Source organism: Haliotis rubra, unplaced genomic scaffold (assembly GCF_003918875.1).
Source record: "Haliotis rubra isolate DU_JTF1 unplaced genomic scaffold, ASM391887v1 Scf239, whole genome shotgun sequence".
Classification (NCBI taxonomy): Eukaryota; Metazoa; Mollusca; class Gastropoda; order Lepetellida; family Haliotidae; genus Haliotis; species Haliotis rubra.
Window position 1 is genome coordinate 1,185,085 of NW_025766436.1, and position 18,272 is coordinate 1,203,356.

The 18,272-nt window shown below is 38.9% G+C and overlaps 1 protein-coding gene across 1 annotated transcript in view; it reads left to right on the top strand.

The window, feature by feature from the left end:
* The window catches only part of LOC124278530 (trichohyalin-like), a 45,487-nt gene that overhangs the window by 14,618 nt on the left and 12,597 nt on the right, over positions 1-18,272 (top strand). Inside the window, exons 5-20 of the mRNA XM_046714260.1 lie at positions 911-1,063; positions 1,636-1,725; positions 2,345-2,419; positions 3,075-3,158; positions 3,890-4,106; positions 4,359-4,507; positions 6,871-6,969; positions 7,808-7,949; positions 8,072-8,139; positions 10,407-10,516; positions 10,618-10,707; positions 12,418-12,541; positions 13,569-13,715; positions 15,073-15,135; positions 15,539-15,717; positions 16,632-16,700. Coding sequence (XP_046570216.1) covers positions 911-1,063; positions 1,636-1,725; positions 2,345-2,419; positions 3,075-3,158; positions 3,890-4,106; positions 4,359-4,507; positions 6,871-6,969; positions 7,808-7,949; positions 8,072-8,139; positions 10,407-10,516; positions 10,618-10,707; positions 12,418-12,541; positions 13,569-13,715; positions 15,073-15,135; positions 15,539-15,717; positions 16,632-16,700 — 1,859 coding nt within the window. The remainder of the gene's footprint in view (positions 1-910; positions 1,064-1,635; positions 1,726-2,344; positions 2,420-3,074; positions 3,159-3,889; positions 4,107-4,358; positions 4,508-6,870; positions 6,970-7,807; positions 7,950-8,071; positions 8,140-10,406; positions 10,517-10,617; positions 10,708-12,417; positions 12,542-13,568; positions 13,716-15,072; positions 15,136-15,538; positions 15,718-16,631; positions 16,701-18,272) is intronic.

An 18,272-nucleotide genomic window follows, 5' to 3' on the forward strand; every position in this document is an offset into this window, starting at 1 on the left:
ACATGACACGAGCGTGAACTCATAAAGCGGGTATCTGTACAACTAACAATGATCTAAAGGACACTGAGGCTATTCTATGAAAAGAAAAGGCACTGCCCTTAAGGAAATCAACTGCAAGATCTCTTTCTTAATCAACCAAGTGGTTGGCCAGAAGCACATGTTCTTGATAGAATGCTTGGTGATAATCTGCTCCTTAGCACAAAATTCAGTTCCCTTGATCAGAGTGTTATTGCCGGAATGCTCGGAAATCAGAGATTTGTTTAGGTTGTTATGGTATATTCTTGATAAGTCCATGTCCTGTAGTCTGTCATACAGGTTTTAGCATTTCCCTCTTTGAGAAAAGACATTTGATGTAATTGTGAGCTGGGTTTATACCGCTTTTGGCAATATCACGTCATGTGACACCAGAAATGTGCTCCACAGATTGTACCCATGTGGGGAATCGAACCTATATCTTTTGTGTGACAAGCCAAAGTTTTAACCAGTCTGGACTACCCAACCGCCCTGTGCGTAGTGAAGGCTGTGCAAGCATTAGATTTTTACTAAGCACACAGCCCTGAAAGGGGCTCAGATAAGATTACATGAGGTACAAATCAGCTTTATTGATCATATTTGAAAGTATCACTAAAAACAACATTGTTGACATGGATGTAAGATAATAACTTGATCTGTCATAACGTGCTCACTGTTGCGTTTACTTATAGTATAGTTTACTTATTGTATAGTTTACAATCTTTGCATGACAAGGTGTGTTGTGTGGGACATGAACATAACAACAGCCAGTTTTGCACACATATCATGGAACATGTGTGATTTGAAATACTTTCGGTGTAGAAGACCTTTAGATGTGATAAGTCTGATTACTGATTCAAATTAGCCTCTTGAGTGAAATATTTGGTATGACTTGCAGCTGCTGCTTCGGTGTCTGGACGGTTTGATGAAGACATTGGTGGTGAAGAAGGACATCACTGAGGACTACTACAGGACATTCATGAAGAGGACAGGTGAAGACATTACAGACATAAGGAAAATGGTGGAGACTGAGCGGCAAGAGGCAGAGGAGGTAACTCACTTGGCTTCGGTGCTGAAACTACAGAAGTCCCCACCTAGCTGGAAGTTGAACAAGTTTCATGTGTTTCTTGATCACATATTCATAATTGCCATGTGCGAGCATCGAAACAAAAAATTGACCGTACTTTGCTGAGCTCTTACTGGACACTACCCTGGTATCTGCTGTAATGTTGCTGAGCTCTTACAGGACACTACCCTGGTATCTGCTGTAATGTTGCTGAACTCTTACAGGACACTACCCTGGTATCTGCTGTAATGTTGCTGAGCTCTTACAGGACACTACCCTGGTATCTGCTGTAATGTTGCTGAGCTCTTACAGGACACTACCCTGGTATCTGCTGTAATGTTGCTGAGCTCTTACAGGACACTACCCTGGTATCTGCTGTAATGTTGCTGAGCTCTTACAGGACACTACCCTGGTATCTGCTGTAATGTTGCTGGGCTCTTACATGACACTACCCTGGTATCTGCTGTAATGTTGCTGAGCTTTTACATGACACTACCCTAGTATCTCCTGTAATGTTGCTGGGGTCTTACATGACACTGTCACCTACAATGTTGCAGGAGGCCAAGAACAACAGCAAGCTGAGCAAGGACCCCCAAGCACTAGAGTCTCACCTTGACAACCTTCAGACACAAGCCAGCAGCAAACAGGTACTTAGACCTACTGGCAAACAAGGATAAGTTAAGCACCGACCTGACAATTGACTCATTTTAGCATGTATGAGTGCTGCCCACTGGCGCTTGCCATTGTTAGCGATGGGGCCCAAGGTTGTCCGCGATCAAATGTAGTGCGACTCGCTACACCGACGTGAGAGTCTTATGAGCAAGGCGTGTGCAGCTACACACAGAATCAATTTCATCGTCATGCAATGCACGTGCACTAGCCTACATCTTCTGTACCTTTCACAAACCAAATGCATTTGCTCATTGCCGTGCACGCCTACTTCTCATAAACATGTTCTCTGCGCTGCATCGAACTTATCCTTGTTTGCCAGTAGATTGACATGAATGTGTACAGGTCAAGTGACCCATGTACTGTATGCATGCTGGAGACTGCAGTGTGTACTGATAACCTTACCTTTCTGAACAAGTAGTGAAAGCCTGTACACAATCATTCTTGTGCCACAGAGAAAGTGTGTAATAGAATTCCATACCATTATTTACCATTGCCTTACCTTCAGATTAATACATGCCATCATACTCTTCATCTATACTTGGCAAGATAATCTCAATACAGGAGAAAGGTACACACTGATAACTGTTTTTTCAGAACCAGCTACAGAGAGAACAGAGAGAGAAGATGAGACAAGATCTCATACGTTCGTCTGGAATGTCAGAAGCTGAGGTAAGTTAGATGTCCCATAGTTAGTAAGCAGACTTATCAGTACCGAAAATATTTTGAGCCATGGGTTATATGCTAGAGTTAGAAACTGCTTAAACTTTCATGGTGGAATCCATAGATTTTCAGTGTTCAGAATTGAGATGTTTCCCTGTCTTAATAGAACAAATGGCATAGTCAGCAACTGTTGTTTGCTTGTTTATGCCTGTATGTAACGATCAGACAACATAAGCATGTCAGTGAGAATTAGTCTGTCATTGTTTTACTGCAGTAATGTCATAACTGCAATTCCTACATTCCATAAGAAAATACAGATGAATGGAGAAATAGCTGTAAAATGCTGCAGTGTGTAATTATGCATCATTATCTTCTATTTTATTTTTTCATGCAAACCTGCACAGGAAGGATAATGGTGATTTATTTTGTGCAGATTACTCAGATATGCAGCTTTTCTAGAACACTGGTGAATTGACCTGTGAATGTAACTGCCTGTTCATTCAAGAGTTTTGATCTGTTGTCATTTTATCAAGGCTGATGTTCATGACTTTAAAATGACAAGGAATGAGACTTGGTCTCCTTGGTGTGTTTCCCTCGGGGTAAGGTAGAGATGTGGTGGTTCTCTTCAGTGCTGTAGATATATGATATTGATGTTGCCCATCAGGTGGAGTCACTGATGGAGAAGCTGATGGACCAGATGGCAGCACTGGAAGAGAAGATTGGTGCAGAGCAAGCCAGGCAGAGGAGGGTAGGCATATATCTCTCTCAACATCATAGGTGGATAATAGTGTAACAGCTGGGGAATTTAGATACAGTAAACTACTGTTGTAATGAAACAAAGGGCACACTAATATTAGATCATTATAGCCGTAGTTTGTTATACGCATTTCGCCTGTCAGACATCTTGGATCAAGTCATGTTACCACATCATGTGACTTGACAAATGCAAAAAGTATGAACTGTATCATACTTACAATGTTCATTTAATTTGATAATACAATGTTCACCTAATTCCAGCTGTCCGATTTATAGATCAAATATGGCCACCAAACCAAGTTTTAGCATTGATAGTTGAGGAGGTGTCACAACTTAATAGGCTTAGTCAGTTACCTTCAGTTGTTCGCTGCTTTGAACAGCTGCGTGGTTAAATGGTGACACGTGAGAATGACAGTAATAAACATGAGCAATGTTGTTGACAGATGACACACCAAAGGGACCACCAAAAGACATTGTTATATCCATCCATTTCACATGATGAGATCTATAGCAAATGATGGGGACCAAAAACAGTTTGATATATCCATCAGTTTGTTATGTGTGTGTTATAAAGTTTTAAACACTGAATACACTGGCAAAGATTGACTCTTTTATATGATCCCTTATGAATCTGGGCCATGTTTTACTTATGACATGAGACCAGGCCTAGAGTTACTGAGTCTGCCAACAAGGCTGATGCCAGATGTCCTGTGTGTGCTGTAGGTTCTGCAGGAGCGGCTGGCCAAGAGACAGCAAGTACTGGAGTACAACAAAATGCAGGCTGACAACCAGACCCAGGACATTAACACTCAGCAGATGGTGCTGGATGATGTCCTCACAGGGCTTGTAACTGACAAGAAACTTGTAGACAAGCAACAGGAGGAATTACTCCAGCAGTACCGGGAGGATGTAGACAACATTAGGGCACACTACCATAAAGGTAACACTCTTCAGTCATCACAGCGTACTCACTCTCAGGTTCCTCCTCATAACATCATGTCCTCTGATACATGTAGAAAGCAGAAGTACATTCTACCTTGACATCTAAATTGAAAAGAAATCCTTAGACATCACCATGAGATTGAACTTTGTTGACCATTATTGACTATGTTGAGAATATCAAAAGATTTCTCACATCTCAGAAACTGCTTTATCAAAATGTTGTGAATTTAGTAGAGCACTATTATTGTAGAGGCAGTACAACAGCAGGAAAGTCTGGCTGAGAAGCTACGACAACGTCGACAAAGACGTATGCACAAGTTGGCTGAGAAACAAGCCAAAGAAAGGGCAACGTTTGTCCAGACATCTGACAAGGGTGTTTCAGCTACAGAGTTTGTTCAGGTAAGCAATGAAGCTGATGCCATATTCACATGTTATGTGTCCATAATGTCAGTGTGGCCACAGGAATAGGAAGCTGTGAGCGCTGCTTGGTATGTGCGTGAATACCCTGCTTGTATACCAAGGATAGAGACATGGAATCAAGGGCATAGCTCTCCAAATAGACATTTATCCCATTCACATACTGCACTTCAGACAATGTTGCATGTCAATGTTTGTTCAGACACTGAAAAGAAACAGTCATAAGTATGTTGAGTGTTTAAAAGTACATGAGACCTTTGTTTGTGTGTATCTGCTTCATGGATATAAGTTAGTTTCCGAAGCACACAGACATGAAACTTTGATGGATAACAACTTCTGTCTTCTCGTTCATCCAACTTCTTAGTATGTATCAAAGACTTCACCACAAATCCATCTGTTATATTCTGAATCAAAATTGTTATCATTATTCACATTCAGCCATTAATGATAATATATACAGCAGTTAATTAACAATGCCAACTAGGTATGTAGTTTTCCTAGTTTATATAGATACCTGTTTGTCCTTTCTGCTGGAATCCTGTCTGTTGGTTGAAGGGTTAAAGATACACACTGCGAGTCTAGATGTTCTTGAAGTCAATATTTTTTGTGTTTCTGTGATCGGTTATTTAGATGGCATGTGAATGAAGTCTGATAATCTTTAAGGATAGGTCCTAATCAGTAGTCCTGATGCAACTTTCTGGATGATGCAAGTGTCTTTCTAAACGTCTTTATGGTTTGTGTCACAATATCCTAGTAATCGTGACATAGCAGTGAAGCCAAACTGAAAGCTGACATACTCTGTTCACATACCAGCAGAAATGACTACAGTTACAGTTTATGTACAAAGTTACCATAAACTGATACTAATGTAGGTTTGTCTGTATACAGAGATACCATAAACTGATACTAATGTAGGTTTGTCTGTACATACAGAGTTACCATCAACTGATGCTAATGGAGGTTTGTCTGTATACAGAGTTACCATCAACTGATACTAATGGAGGTTTGTCTGTACATACAGGGTTACCATAAACTGATACTAATGTAGGTTTGTCTGTACATACAGAGTTACCGTAAACTGATACTAATGTAGGTTTGTCTGTATACAGAAATACCGTAAACTGATACTAATGGAGGTTTGTCTGTACATACAGTTACCATAAACTGATGCTAATGGAGGTTTGTCTGTATACAGAGTTACCATCAACTGATACTAATGTAGGTTTGTATGTACATACAGGGTTACCATAAACTGATACTGATGGAGGTTTGTCTGTACATACAGATATACCATAAACTGATACTAATGTAGGTTTGTCTGTACATACAGAGATACCGTAAACTGATACTAATGTAGGTTTGTCTGTACATACAGGGTTACCGTAAACTGATACTAATGTAGGTTTGTCTGTACATACAGGGTTACCCTCAACTGATACTAATGGAGGTTTCTCTGTACATACAGAGTTACCGTAAACTGATACTAATGTAGATTTGTCTGTATACAGAGATACCGTAACCTGATACTAATGGAGGTTTCTCTGTATACAGAGATACCGTAAACTGATACTAATTGAGGTTTGTCTGTACGTACAGGGATACCATAAACTGATACTAATGGAGGTTTGTCTGTATACAGAGATACCGTAAACTGATACTAATGGAGGTTTGTCTGTACATACAGGGATACCATAATCTGATACTAATGGAGGTTTGGCTGTATACAGAGATACCGTAAACTGATACTAATGGAGGTTTGTCTTTACATACAGGGATACCATAAACTGATACTAATGGAGGTTTGTCTGTATACAGAGTTACCATAAACTGATACTAATGTAGGTTAATCTGTATACAGAGTTACCGTAAACTGATACTAATGGAGGTTAGTCTGTACATACAGGGTTACCATAAACAGATACTAATGTAGGTTTGTCTGTATACAGAGATACCCTAAACTGATACTAATGTAGGTTTGTCTGTACATACAGGGATACCGTAAACTGATACTAATGGAGGTTTGTCTGTACATACAGAGATACCGTAAACTGATACTAATGGAGGTTTGTTTGTACATACAGAGATACCATAAACTGATACTAATGGAGGTTTGTCTGTTCATACAGATATACCATAAACTGATACTAATGTAGGTTTGTTTGTACATACAGAGATACCATTAACTGATACTAATGTAGGTTTGTCTGTATGCAGATTTACCATAAACTGATACTAATGTAGGTTTGTCTGTATACAGAGATACCCTAAACTGATACTAATGGAGGTTTGTCTGTACATGCAGATATACCATAAACTGATACTAATGGAGGTTTGTCTGTATCCAGGGATACCATAAAATGATGTGTCAGCAGCATATAGAGAAGGAAGAAGTTTGCACTGAGCTGGACCAGTCGGACATTCAGGAGATGGACAAGATGGACAAGGTGAGGTGAAGGGAAAGCACTGGTGACACTGTGATGATAAACATATTAATAGCTGAGTTAGGTCATACTGTTTGAATCTAAAAATGAAGAAAATGAAAGACTACTTAATGATGATGATTAGGGTTATGTATCATTTAACCTGACTTAAACATTATTTTACTTGTAGAAGCTAAATCATCATTGACAGTATTGGCCGAGTTTCTTTGAAGGGTATGGGGATTCTGACATACATGGCTGATGGGTTCTCTGTATATTGGAAGTAGGAGCCACTGAGAATTAAGTTAAGAGTTGCCAAGAGTGAGTTAGTTTTACGCCACACTCAGCAATATTCCAGCTATAAGTTGCCAAGAAGTACTACCAGACTCTTTGATGCATCATCTAGATGTGTGTGGTGAACAGAACAGCCAGGAAACAGATTCTGAGGACTTAAGTGGACTTGGAACAACAGACTGACTTATGATTTGAACAAGCAGCATCCTTCCCAGAACTTGAGACAATAGGTTGCCAAGGTAGAAGGGAATAACACACTCAGTATCTCAGGTTTACAGGGACCTGTCATGGCCAATCTGTTTGGAATATTCAGGGATATTTGTTGTGTATCAAGTTTATGATAAACTATTCATTCACCAATGACAACATCTGTGGGGAACAATAATTATAATGTTTTTTTCATTTATATTATTTTCTGTAATTGTAAAGTTATGACCTTTTATTATTTTGATTTGATTTATTCCTTTATTGTCTAGCCACAGATATCTTTTCAACTATTTATCATGTTTGTTTGGAAATGAAACAAAGAAAGGAATGCATATTCAAGTATGGTGTATGTGTGTGGCAGGAACTGAGGGGGCAGGAGCTATCTGATGTGGAGGAGAAGCTGGGAACACAGATGGCGGAGGTGGGTCGCCAGGGCAACATGAGCACCACCGATGTCAACCACCTTCTCAGGCAACACCGTCATCAGATGGACGATTACCATGGTCAGTGCATCATGCCATCAGTCGTTGCAAACAAACAGTCATTTTCTGTCAGGTATTTATATATTACTGTTTATAGTAAACCATGCAATGTTGATTGATCATGTGACCTTTGAATGTTTCAGGTCGTAAACAGAAGGAGCGGCAGGCAATGCTGGCCCGACTCCAAGAGCGGTTGGCCCATAGACTGCAGGTAGGTTCAGTACAACTGACTCTGTGTGTGTGGTGCAATCAGACTATATATAGTTTGGCCATTTTCTCTTGGTGTGTGGTGCAATCAGACTATATATAGTTTGGCCATTTTCCCTTGGTGTGTGGTGCAATCAGACTATATATAGTTTGGCCATTTTCCCTTGGTGTGTGGTGCAATCAGACTATATATAGTTTGGCCAATTTCCCTTGGTGTGTGGTGCAATCAGACTATATATAGTTTGGCCATTTTCCCTTGGTGTGTGGTGTAATCAGACTATATATAGTTTGGCCATTTTCCCTTGGTGTGTGGTGCAATCAGACTATATATAGTTTGGCCATTTTCTCTTGGTGTGTGGTGCAATTAGACTATATATAGTTTGGCCATTTTTCCCTTGTGTGTGTGTGGTGCAATCAGACTATATATAGTTTGGCCATTTTTCCCTGTGGTAGACTATATATGGTGCCAATCAGACTATATATAGTTTGGCCATTTTCCCTTGGTGTGTGGTGCAATCAGATCCTGGTGGACTATATATAGTTTGGCCATTTTCTCTTGGCCATTTTGTGGTGTAATCAGACAGACTATATATATAGTTTGGCCATTTTCCCTTGGTGTGTGGTGCAATCAGACTATATATAGTTTGGCCATTTTCCTTGGTGTGGTGGTGTTTGGCCAGACTATATATAGTTTGGCCATTTTGGTGTGTGGTGCAATCAGACTATATATAGTTTGGCCATTTTTCCCTTGGTGTGTGGTGCAATCAGACTATATATAGTTTGGCCATTTTCCTTGGTGTGTGGTGCAATCAGACTATATATAGTTTGGCCATTTTCCCTTGGTGTGTGGTGCAATCAGACTATATATAGTTTGGCCATTTTCCCTTGGTGTGTGTGGTGCAATCAGACTATATATAGTTTGGCCATTTTCCCTTGGTGTGGTGCAATCAGACTATAAGTTTGGCCTATATATAGTTTGGCCATTTTCCCTTGGTGTGTGGGTGCATATATAGTTTGGCCAAATCAGACTATATATAGTTTGGCCATTTTCCCTTGGTGTGTGGTGCAATCAGACTATATATAGTTTGGCCAGTTTGGCCATTTTCCCTTGGTGTGTGGTGCAATCAGACTATATATAGTTTGGCCATTTTCCCTTGGTGTGTGGTGCAATCAGACTATATATAGTTTGGCCATTTTCCATTGGTGTGTGGTGCAATCAGACTATATATAGTTTGGCCATTTTCCCTTTGGTGTGTCAGACTATATATAGTTTGGCCATTTACCATCAGGTGCAGTCTATATATAGTTTGGCCATTTACCATTGGTGTGTGGTGCAATCAGAATATATATAGATTGGCCATTTTCCATTGGTGTGTGGTGCAATCAGACTATATATAGTTTGGCCATTTACCATTGGCGTGGTGCACTCAGACTATATATAGTTTGGCCATTTACCATTGGTGTGTGGTGCAATCAGACTATATATAGTTTTTCCATTTACCATTGGTGTGTGGTGCAATCAGACTATATATAGTTTTTCCATTTACCATTGGTGTGTGGTGCAATCAGACTATATATAGTTTGGCCATTTACCATTGGTGTGTGGTGCAATCAGACTATATATAGTTTGGCCATTTACCATTGGTGTGTGGTGCAATCAGACTATATATAGTTTGGCCATTTACCATTGGCGTGGTGCAGTCAGACTGTATATAGTTTGGCCATTTACCATTGGTGTGTGGTGCAATCAGACTATATATAGTTTGGCCATTTACCATTGGTGTGTGGTGCAATCAGACTATATATAGTTTGGCCATTTACCATTGGTGTGTGGTGCAATCAGACTATATATAGTTTGGCCATTTACCATTGGCGTGGTGCAGTCAGACTGTATACAGTCTGGCCACTTACCATTGGTGTGTGGTGCAATCGGACTATATATAGTGTGGCCATTTTCCATTGGTGTGTGGTGCAATCAGACTATATATAGTGTGGCCATTTTCCATTGGTGTGGTACAATCAGACTACTTATAGTTCGGACACCAGATACTGACATTTTACTCTGACCAAGTGGCTTTAATAGCCCTCTATGGTTTTACCAAGCACTTTCTGCATAATCATGTTTTGGAAATTTGTAAAGAGATGATTTTACTGTAATTGAGTAATGATGTCATGTTTGAATTAGTTATATGCACTCAGAAAATAAACTCCAAAACGGCATGTCAAGTTTCTTTTTTTGAAGAGTATATATATTACTGGTGTGTGTTGCAGGTGGTGTCTGAACAGGAGCAGGAGGAAGAGCTGGAGATGGACACCTTGAAGCAGCAGCAGCAGGACACCCTCAACAAAGTCCTGTTTTCCAATCTTGAGCTCTCACAAGAGTGAGTCATCACCTATGACTTATACCCATTAGTTGAAATAACATTGTTATTATGAGCTACCTGTGAACATGTAATAACTGAACGTTGTAAATTATCAACAGTGCCCGAGAACGGATTCTGAAGGAACACAACCAGAACATGCAGTACCTCTCTAACCAGCTGCAGCGCAGTAAGATGAGGCAGCAAAAGAGGTGAGTTTACATATAATATATAGTATAACCAGGTTCATAGAAACCTGATGTACTTGGGCAAATATCACTTCACAATCACTAGTGTATTGTTTACAGAATAGATTGGCATTGTTGATGTATTTCTAATCTTCTTGTGACGTAAGTTGAATATAACGTCACTCTAAAATGAAAATCATATCCAAAGATTGTTGACATTGTTGACAGTTTTATTAACAGTGTTGTAAACATGAAATGGCTGTGTCCACATGCAGTTTGCCATTACAATAATCAGATGATTATAACAGTCATGACAAGGCTCATATTTATTTTATCTAATCCTAGCTTTTTATTATTCCTTGTTGTAAACTTTTTTTTTTAAATTCTCACACAAACAGATCAATAATGTCATTCCTTTATCTTTTATTATTCTCATTATGCATTACATTTTAGCAATCATTACACATATAGTTTAATCCATTAAATGTAAAACTGTCACCGGTAAATGTAATAAATGCATCAAACATGTAATGAGTGGGGTGTGTGGAATTTGAAGTTGTCATTGTAACAATATTTGATTTAAGAAAATATTTTTTGTGGCATGTTAATTCCGAATACACATACTTAATACTATAGTTCTATTTGTGCACTGCTGAATAAAATTCAGGATATAGAGCTATAGCTGGATAGTAGATGGTGTGTTAGGAAAAAAATATTGTCAACATCTGTTACCAAAACAAGATACAGATGTCATTCCAATCTATTTCTGTATCATATGTAACATCTGTGGTAGTCAGTATTTGTTGTTTGTTGAAACAATTTAATACTTATTTTAAGAGCATTGATTGGTATCAGAAGTTTGTAAGAAATGGATAAATAAATTAGCATGTATTATGACTCATAGCACTGACTGATGGACACATTTAATAAGGGATAGAATGTTATGGGTAAACTATGATGACTAGTATCTGTACAGCAACCGTGTAGTATAGTTTAAAACTATGTTGTCAGAACTTTAAAAAAAGATAAAATCAGATGTATGAGGAACTGTTGATCAAAACTTAACATATATAACAAACTGTTAAATTCTGTATGTTTATTGCAAATATAGGCGCATCTCTGATTTTACCACATTGAACTCAGTGGTAGAACTATTTGTTAGATTTGAATGGTTAGGACTTATAATTGGAGATATCACAAGAGCTGAGAAGTAAGTGAGTTTGCATTATTTCGCTGCTCGAATCTTACGACTTGTGTTCTGACGTAAGAATGCCGTGACAATATACCGATTTTTCCTGTTATTTCCCATTGTGTCAATTCGTATTACACTAAGAGATTATGCAAATGATGCTATCTAAACTAACACCCACTGCAAAATGTGTCAGTTCAAGGAATTTTGATGTAAACAAGCGTTTCTTAATGAAAGTGTAGCAAAAACAATGCATGAGCTGGGCTCTGTCTTTACATCTCGGAGGTTGTCATGAAAAGTGAGAAGCTGGACCGTCACTTAATTTCAAAAGGCAGAGTTATTGCCCTTCAGTACAAAAAGATCACCCATTACATTGGTTCTCATCTTCAGCTAATATTTCAGTATTTAGGAACTTATGTACACAGTATTTGTCTATTGGGATATTATGAAAGACACTTGTGCAACATACTCATATTAAATGTAGTTTTGCTTTTCTTCATTGAGCAAGCATTTCAAAGGAAAGGTATTGGTACATCTCTTTCTAGCCTTGAGGTCAAACTGAATCAACGCAGAGCCAAGCTAGCAGATATGCAAGCCAGACATGCCGAAATGAGAAGAGCTAAACAAAATGCAAAACAGAAAGAAAAAGATAAACTGGAAAAACAGCTGGTGGGTTTTTGTTGTTAGAAGGTGTTTGGTCTGATATACTGGTAAGCCTTGAGTTGGTGGAAATGAATTAGGGGAGGTGTGAAGATCTGCATCCATCACTAACCTGCACACCTAAGTTTGAGATGACTACTGTACCATACATACTTATATTGCTGAAACCACAACAAATATGTCATAGTCAGTTAGTGAGTTGGGTTTTACGGTGCTTTTGGCAATATTCCAGCAATATCACAGCAGGGGACACCTGAAATGGGCTTCACACATTATACCCATGTGGGGAATCAAACCTGGACCTTTGGCGCGATGAGCGAATGCTCTAACTACTAGGCTAACCCACCAACCTTCAAAACAATTTGAAGAATAGCATGTTGACATTGTTGAAACAACAAAAAATATCTCATGACAATTAGAGGAGTACCACGTTGAATATTGTTGAAATCACAACAAATATTTCATAACAATTTGAGGAGTAAATAAATTGGGCTGACAATTTTGAAAATTATCAATAGCAATCTGGACAGGTGCAAGAACAATAAGTAGTTTAACTTAAGCAAATGATGTAAAACTGGAAGAATATTTGAATTTTAGATATCCAACTTAATGTATCTCGACTTTGGCTGTCTGTACTTTAGTACATATTTTCACCTAAAACATTTATTTAAGAAATTGATCAGTTCTTTTTATAAATTCACTGGGGATGTTAAAAGTCACAAGATAAAACTAATCAGTATAATCAGAGCATATTATGATGGTGGTCTTGGAATGTTTTATAAATAAATGGAAGCACCCTTTGCCCATAGGAATTGAAGTGCACATAAAATATCCTGGCCTCATCAACAACCAACTTTGTTATCGTGAATTTATTGCCCTTTGTCTATATTATTAGCTTTGTGTATATGCTTTGAAATGGTATAAAATAGTAACATGTTAACAGTGTTACAACCAACACAAAACATTTGAGGAGTGACATGTTAACATTAACCCCTCATCGATATCATAACAGTGAACATGTTTAACATTGTTGTAGGCTGCAGAGATGAGTGTGGAGGAGGAGAGGCTGGAAGCTGGCAGACAGGCAGCATTGCAGGACCTGAAGCAGCAGCTGGCCCGAGAGACAGAGGAGGCACTGAAGCAGCAGGACCAGGAGATCGGACTGCTGATTGGCAAGCTGCAGGTAATGGTCAGGGGATGGAGAACATAGATACAGGTGCCCTGGGAATCTAACTATAATGATGACAACATCTTGCAGAGGAGAGGTGTACACCTTGAAAAGAAAACCCATGAGAGGTGGAGTAGTTAGTGTTAGGAGCACGGAAGAATATATTACAGGAACTTGCACATGATGAGGACAAAAGGCAGGGTCACGTTCAGTTTAAAGTGTGCATTTCATATTTCACAATGTTATGAATTATTTCGATAGTTTGGACAGTTTTGCAATGTATCATATACCAAGTCTTTCTTTAGAAGTGACAAATAACTGGCTAAATGTCTCTAGTCCCACTGGCCATCGGCAGTGAATGAAACAACTGACATGTATTGTAATTATCCCAATACTACAGTACATTTACATAGTAGTGACCCAAAATTAGTGTTAATTACTGTCGGCTGGGGATCAAAACTCAATCAGTAGGAGCAGTGCATGAACTCTGTCATGTAACTTAAAAGGAAACAAAACTCCAATTTTCAGTTGTTCAGCCAGGGCCATTATAATTAGCCTGTGTATTTCCCTGATGACAGTTAGCATCAGGCACCTAACAAACACCTGGGTCTTGGAATGCCTCGAGTGCCTGGCTGAAAGCTGATGATCCATCAAGAAACGAATACAACCTTAAATTTTAACATATGTTGAATTCAATAAAACATAGCTTCAAAATGTAATCCAGTTTAATTTCATGAGTCATTAGCGTAGCCTAGTGGATAAAGCATTAGCTCATCATGCTGAAACTCAGAGTTTAATTCCCCATATGGGAACAATATGTGAAGGCCCTGTGTGGATCCGCCACTGGTATCCTCTGCCTTGACACTGCACAAATATTGCTAAAACACAGAGTAAAACCATACTCACTCACTCATATTAATGGTATTTTTTAGCTCACCAGCATTCACTCCGTCATCTCTTTTTCTCAATATCAAAGTCAGCACCAGTATTTTGAGGACATTTCATTTACTGTGTAGTGTCTTACTTTAATATGTTTTGTGTTACCTTTTGTTAAAATAAAAATTTCAGAAGTGCCGAATTGTTTTAGAAAGGTTACAATTGTTTGACTCGAGTCAGTGCATCCTGCATGTAGATATTCACTTCATTTGACCATCTATGATGGCCTCATCACTCGCATCACAGCGACCTCATCTCAGCAACACATCTCATATTGGTGCATTTGAGCACTTACATCTCCTTGTCAATACATCTTGTCTAGGATGTCATGTTACAGTTATATGAGAAGTGAAACACAAGGTGTCCATCTTGTTGGATATTTTCTATGTGGATGTTCCTGTATGTATGAGCATACTGACATGTACTGTGTATACAGGTGGGACAGGCACGGAGGCAAGCTATATTGAGGAAACAGGACAAGACAATGAAGGAGCTTCAGGTAAACTAACAGTCCATTTCCTAATCAAAACATCCATATATTATGGCTTTGGCCCACTTCAGGAATCAAACGATGGGTCAGAGAGTCATTGTCTATTTATTTCTTGGGTCCTTTGACTGATTAACTATGTATATGTCTGTACTAAGTTCCAAGTATATCAGGGGCGGTGGGGTAGTCTAGTGGTTAAAGCGTTGGCTCGTCACGCCGAAGACCCGGGTTCGAATCCCCACACGGGTACAACGTATGAAGCCCATTTCTGGTGTCCCCCACCGTGATGTTGCTGGAATATTGCTAAAAGCGGCGTAAAGCCAAACTCAGTCAGTTAGTCCAAGTAAATCAGAAATCATGTCCAATATTGAGAAGTGAGTTGATGTGGTGTATTAAGTGTGTGATGTCCCTGCAGGACCAGTTGGAGCGGCGAATGACGCAGGACGGGGAGCTGCCGCGCAGCTACACAGATCAGCTCATACAGCAGCACCACAACCAGGTGGAGAACCTCAACGAACAGATCCAGCACAACAGACAGAAACAGGAGAGGATCATCATGGAGAAACTACAGACCAAACGCCATATGAAGGAAAAGTCAGTCAGCACCCTTGCCAGTTTTCTTGTAATTTGTGGTTATTCCTTTTTTATAACAAACTTTCAGTGTGAGTTATATATATATTAGTATCGACTTCCAGTTTGTAGATTTATTCAAAGTATGCACACCAGGGTTTTTTATACTCCCATGAATTCAAATGCATATTAAAATGAATTGTTACAAAATAAGATGTGACCAATAGCAGTTTCACAGACAGCTTTTTTAATCATTAAAAAACAGAACATAAACACTGCCCATTTTGTGATTGGCAAAACTTTAGGTTTAAGAATAGTAAACCAGATTTGCCAACCTATATGATTTTTTTATATTCGTTACTATTTCATTTTGACAGTAATATTTCATTTTGACAACATTTTGACAGTATGATAATCTCAGTGAAAGTAGAAATGTCTGAATTTTTTAATTTTTAATATTTAAGACCACAATGTTTCCGATTCTATGGCTGAAACATAATTATCAACACACCCATTAAAAATACTCAAGATCTCTGATTCTCAGTGTATATATTTCCGTTTATGTATTGTTACAGTAAAGCTGTGACTTAACTTATAGCAGTAACGGGTACACAGAACGTTAGTACTAATAGGTAGGAATGGCTGTGAGAACATAACTTTCTGTTTTAAGGTTGTACTGCAACTGTCACAAAACCAAATGTGCTCTTGACTTTGTTATTAAGTTAGATTCAGGCATTGAACTTTATTTTTCAAAGTAGTACTGTATTTTGGCATGCAATTATTCCCTAACAGAAATTGTTCATATTTTGACGATGGAAATATAAGTAGGTTTTTCATTTTGTTTGCTGGAGGTAAGGTGTGAGCCAGTTCTAGTAGGTCGGAATTTTTGTAATTACAGGTCTGGATGTTAAATGGTACCTCTGTTTTCTTTCTTCCAGTCAGTTAGAGACACAGATAGAGGAGGAGACTCAGGTGGAATATTATCACCAACAGCAGCACGGGGCAGGGTGAGTCATGTAGTACAGACAGACTGTGTATTGTGTTGTTACAGACACACTAGTGGTGTACTGATTACATTCTAATGGTGTACTGATTACATTGGCCATGTGTTGTTACAGATGTGCTAATGGTGTACTGATTACATTGGCCATGTGTTGTTACAGATGTGCTAATGGTGTACTGATTACATTGGCCATGTGTTGTTACAGATGTGCTAGTGGTGTACTGATTACATTGGCCATGTGTTGTTACAGATGTGCTAATGGTGTACTGATTACATTGGCCATGTGTTGTTACAGATGTGCTAGTGGTGTACTGATTACATTGGCCATGTGTTGTTACAGATGTGCTAGTGGTGTACTGATTACATTGGCAATGTGTTGTTACAGATGTGCTAGTGGTGTACTGATTACATTGATAATGTGTTGTTACAGATGTGCTAGTGGTGTACTGATTACATTACATTGGCCATGTGTTGTTACAGATGTGCTAGTGGTGTACTGATTACATTGGCCATGTGTTGTTACAGATGTGCTAGTGGTGTACTGATTACATTGGCCATGTGTTGTTACAGATGTGCTAGTGGTGTACTGATTACATTGGCCATGTGTTGTTACAGATGTGCTAGTGGTGTACTGATTACATTGATAATGTGTTGTTACAGATGTGCTAGTGGTGTACTGATTACATTGACCATGTGTTGTTACAGATGTGCTAGTGGTGTACTGATTACATTGGCCATGTGTTGTTACAGATGTGCTAGTGGTGTACTGATTACATTGATAATGTGTTGTTACAGATGTGTTAGTGGTGTACTGATTACATTGGCCATGTGTTGTTACAGATGTGCTAGTGGTGTACTGATTACATTGGCCATGTGTTGTTACAGATATGTTAGTGGTGTACTGATTACATTGATGATGTGTTGTTACAGATGTGCTAGTGGTGTACTGATTACATTGACCATGTGTTGTTACAGACGTGCTAGTGGTGTACTGATTACATTGGCCATGTGTTGTTACAGATGTGCTAGTGGTGTACTGATTACATTGACCATGTGTTGTTACAGACGTGCTAGTGGTGTACTGATTAGATTGGCCATGTGTTGTTACAGACGTGCTGGTGGTGTACTGATTTCATTGGCCATGTGTTGTTACAGATGTGCTAGTGGTGTACTGATTACATTGATAATGTGTTGTTACAGATGTGCTAGTGGTGTACTGATTACATTGGCCATGTGTTGTTACAGATGTGTTAGTGGTGTACTGATTACATTGATAATGTGTTGTTACAGACGTGCTGGTGGTGTACTGATTTCATTGGCCATGTGTTGTTACAGATGTGCTAGTGGTGTACTGATTACATTGATAATGTGTTGTTACAGATGTGCTAGTGGTGTACTGATTACATTGACCATGTGTTGTTACAGATGTGCTAGTGTTACAGATGTGCTGGTGGTGTACTGATTACATTGACCATGTGTTGTTACAGATGTGCTGGTGGTGTACTGATTACATTGGCCATGTGTTGTTACAGATGTGCTAGTGGTGTACTGATTACATTGATAATGTGTTGTTACA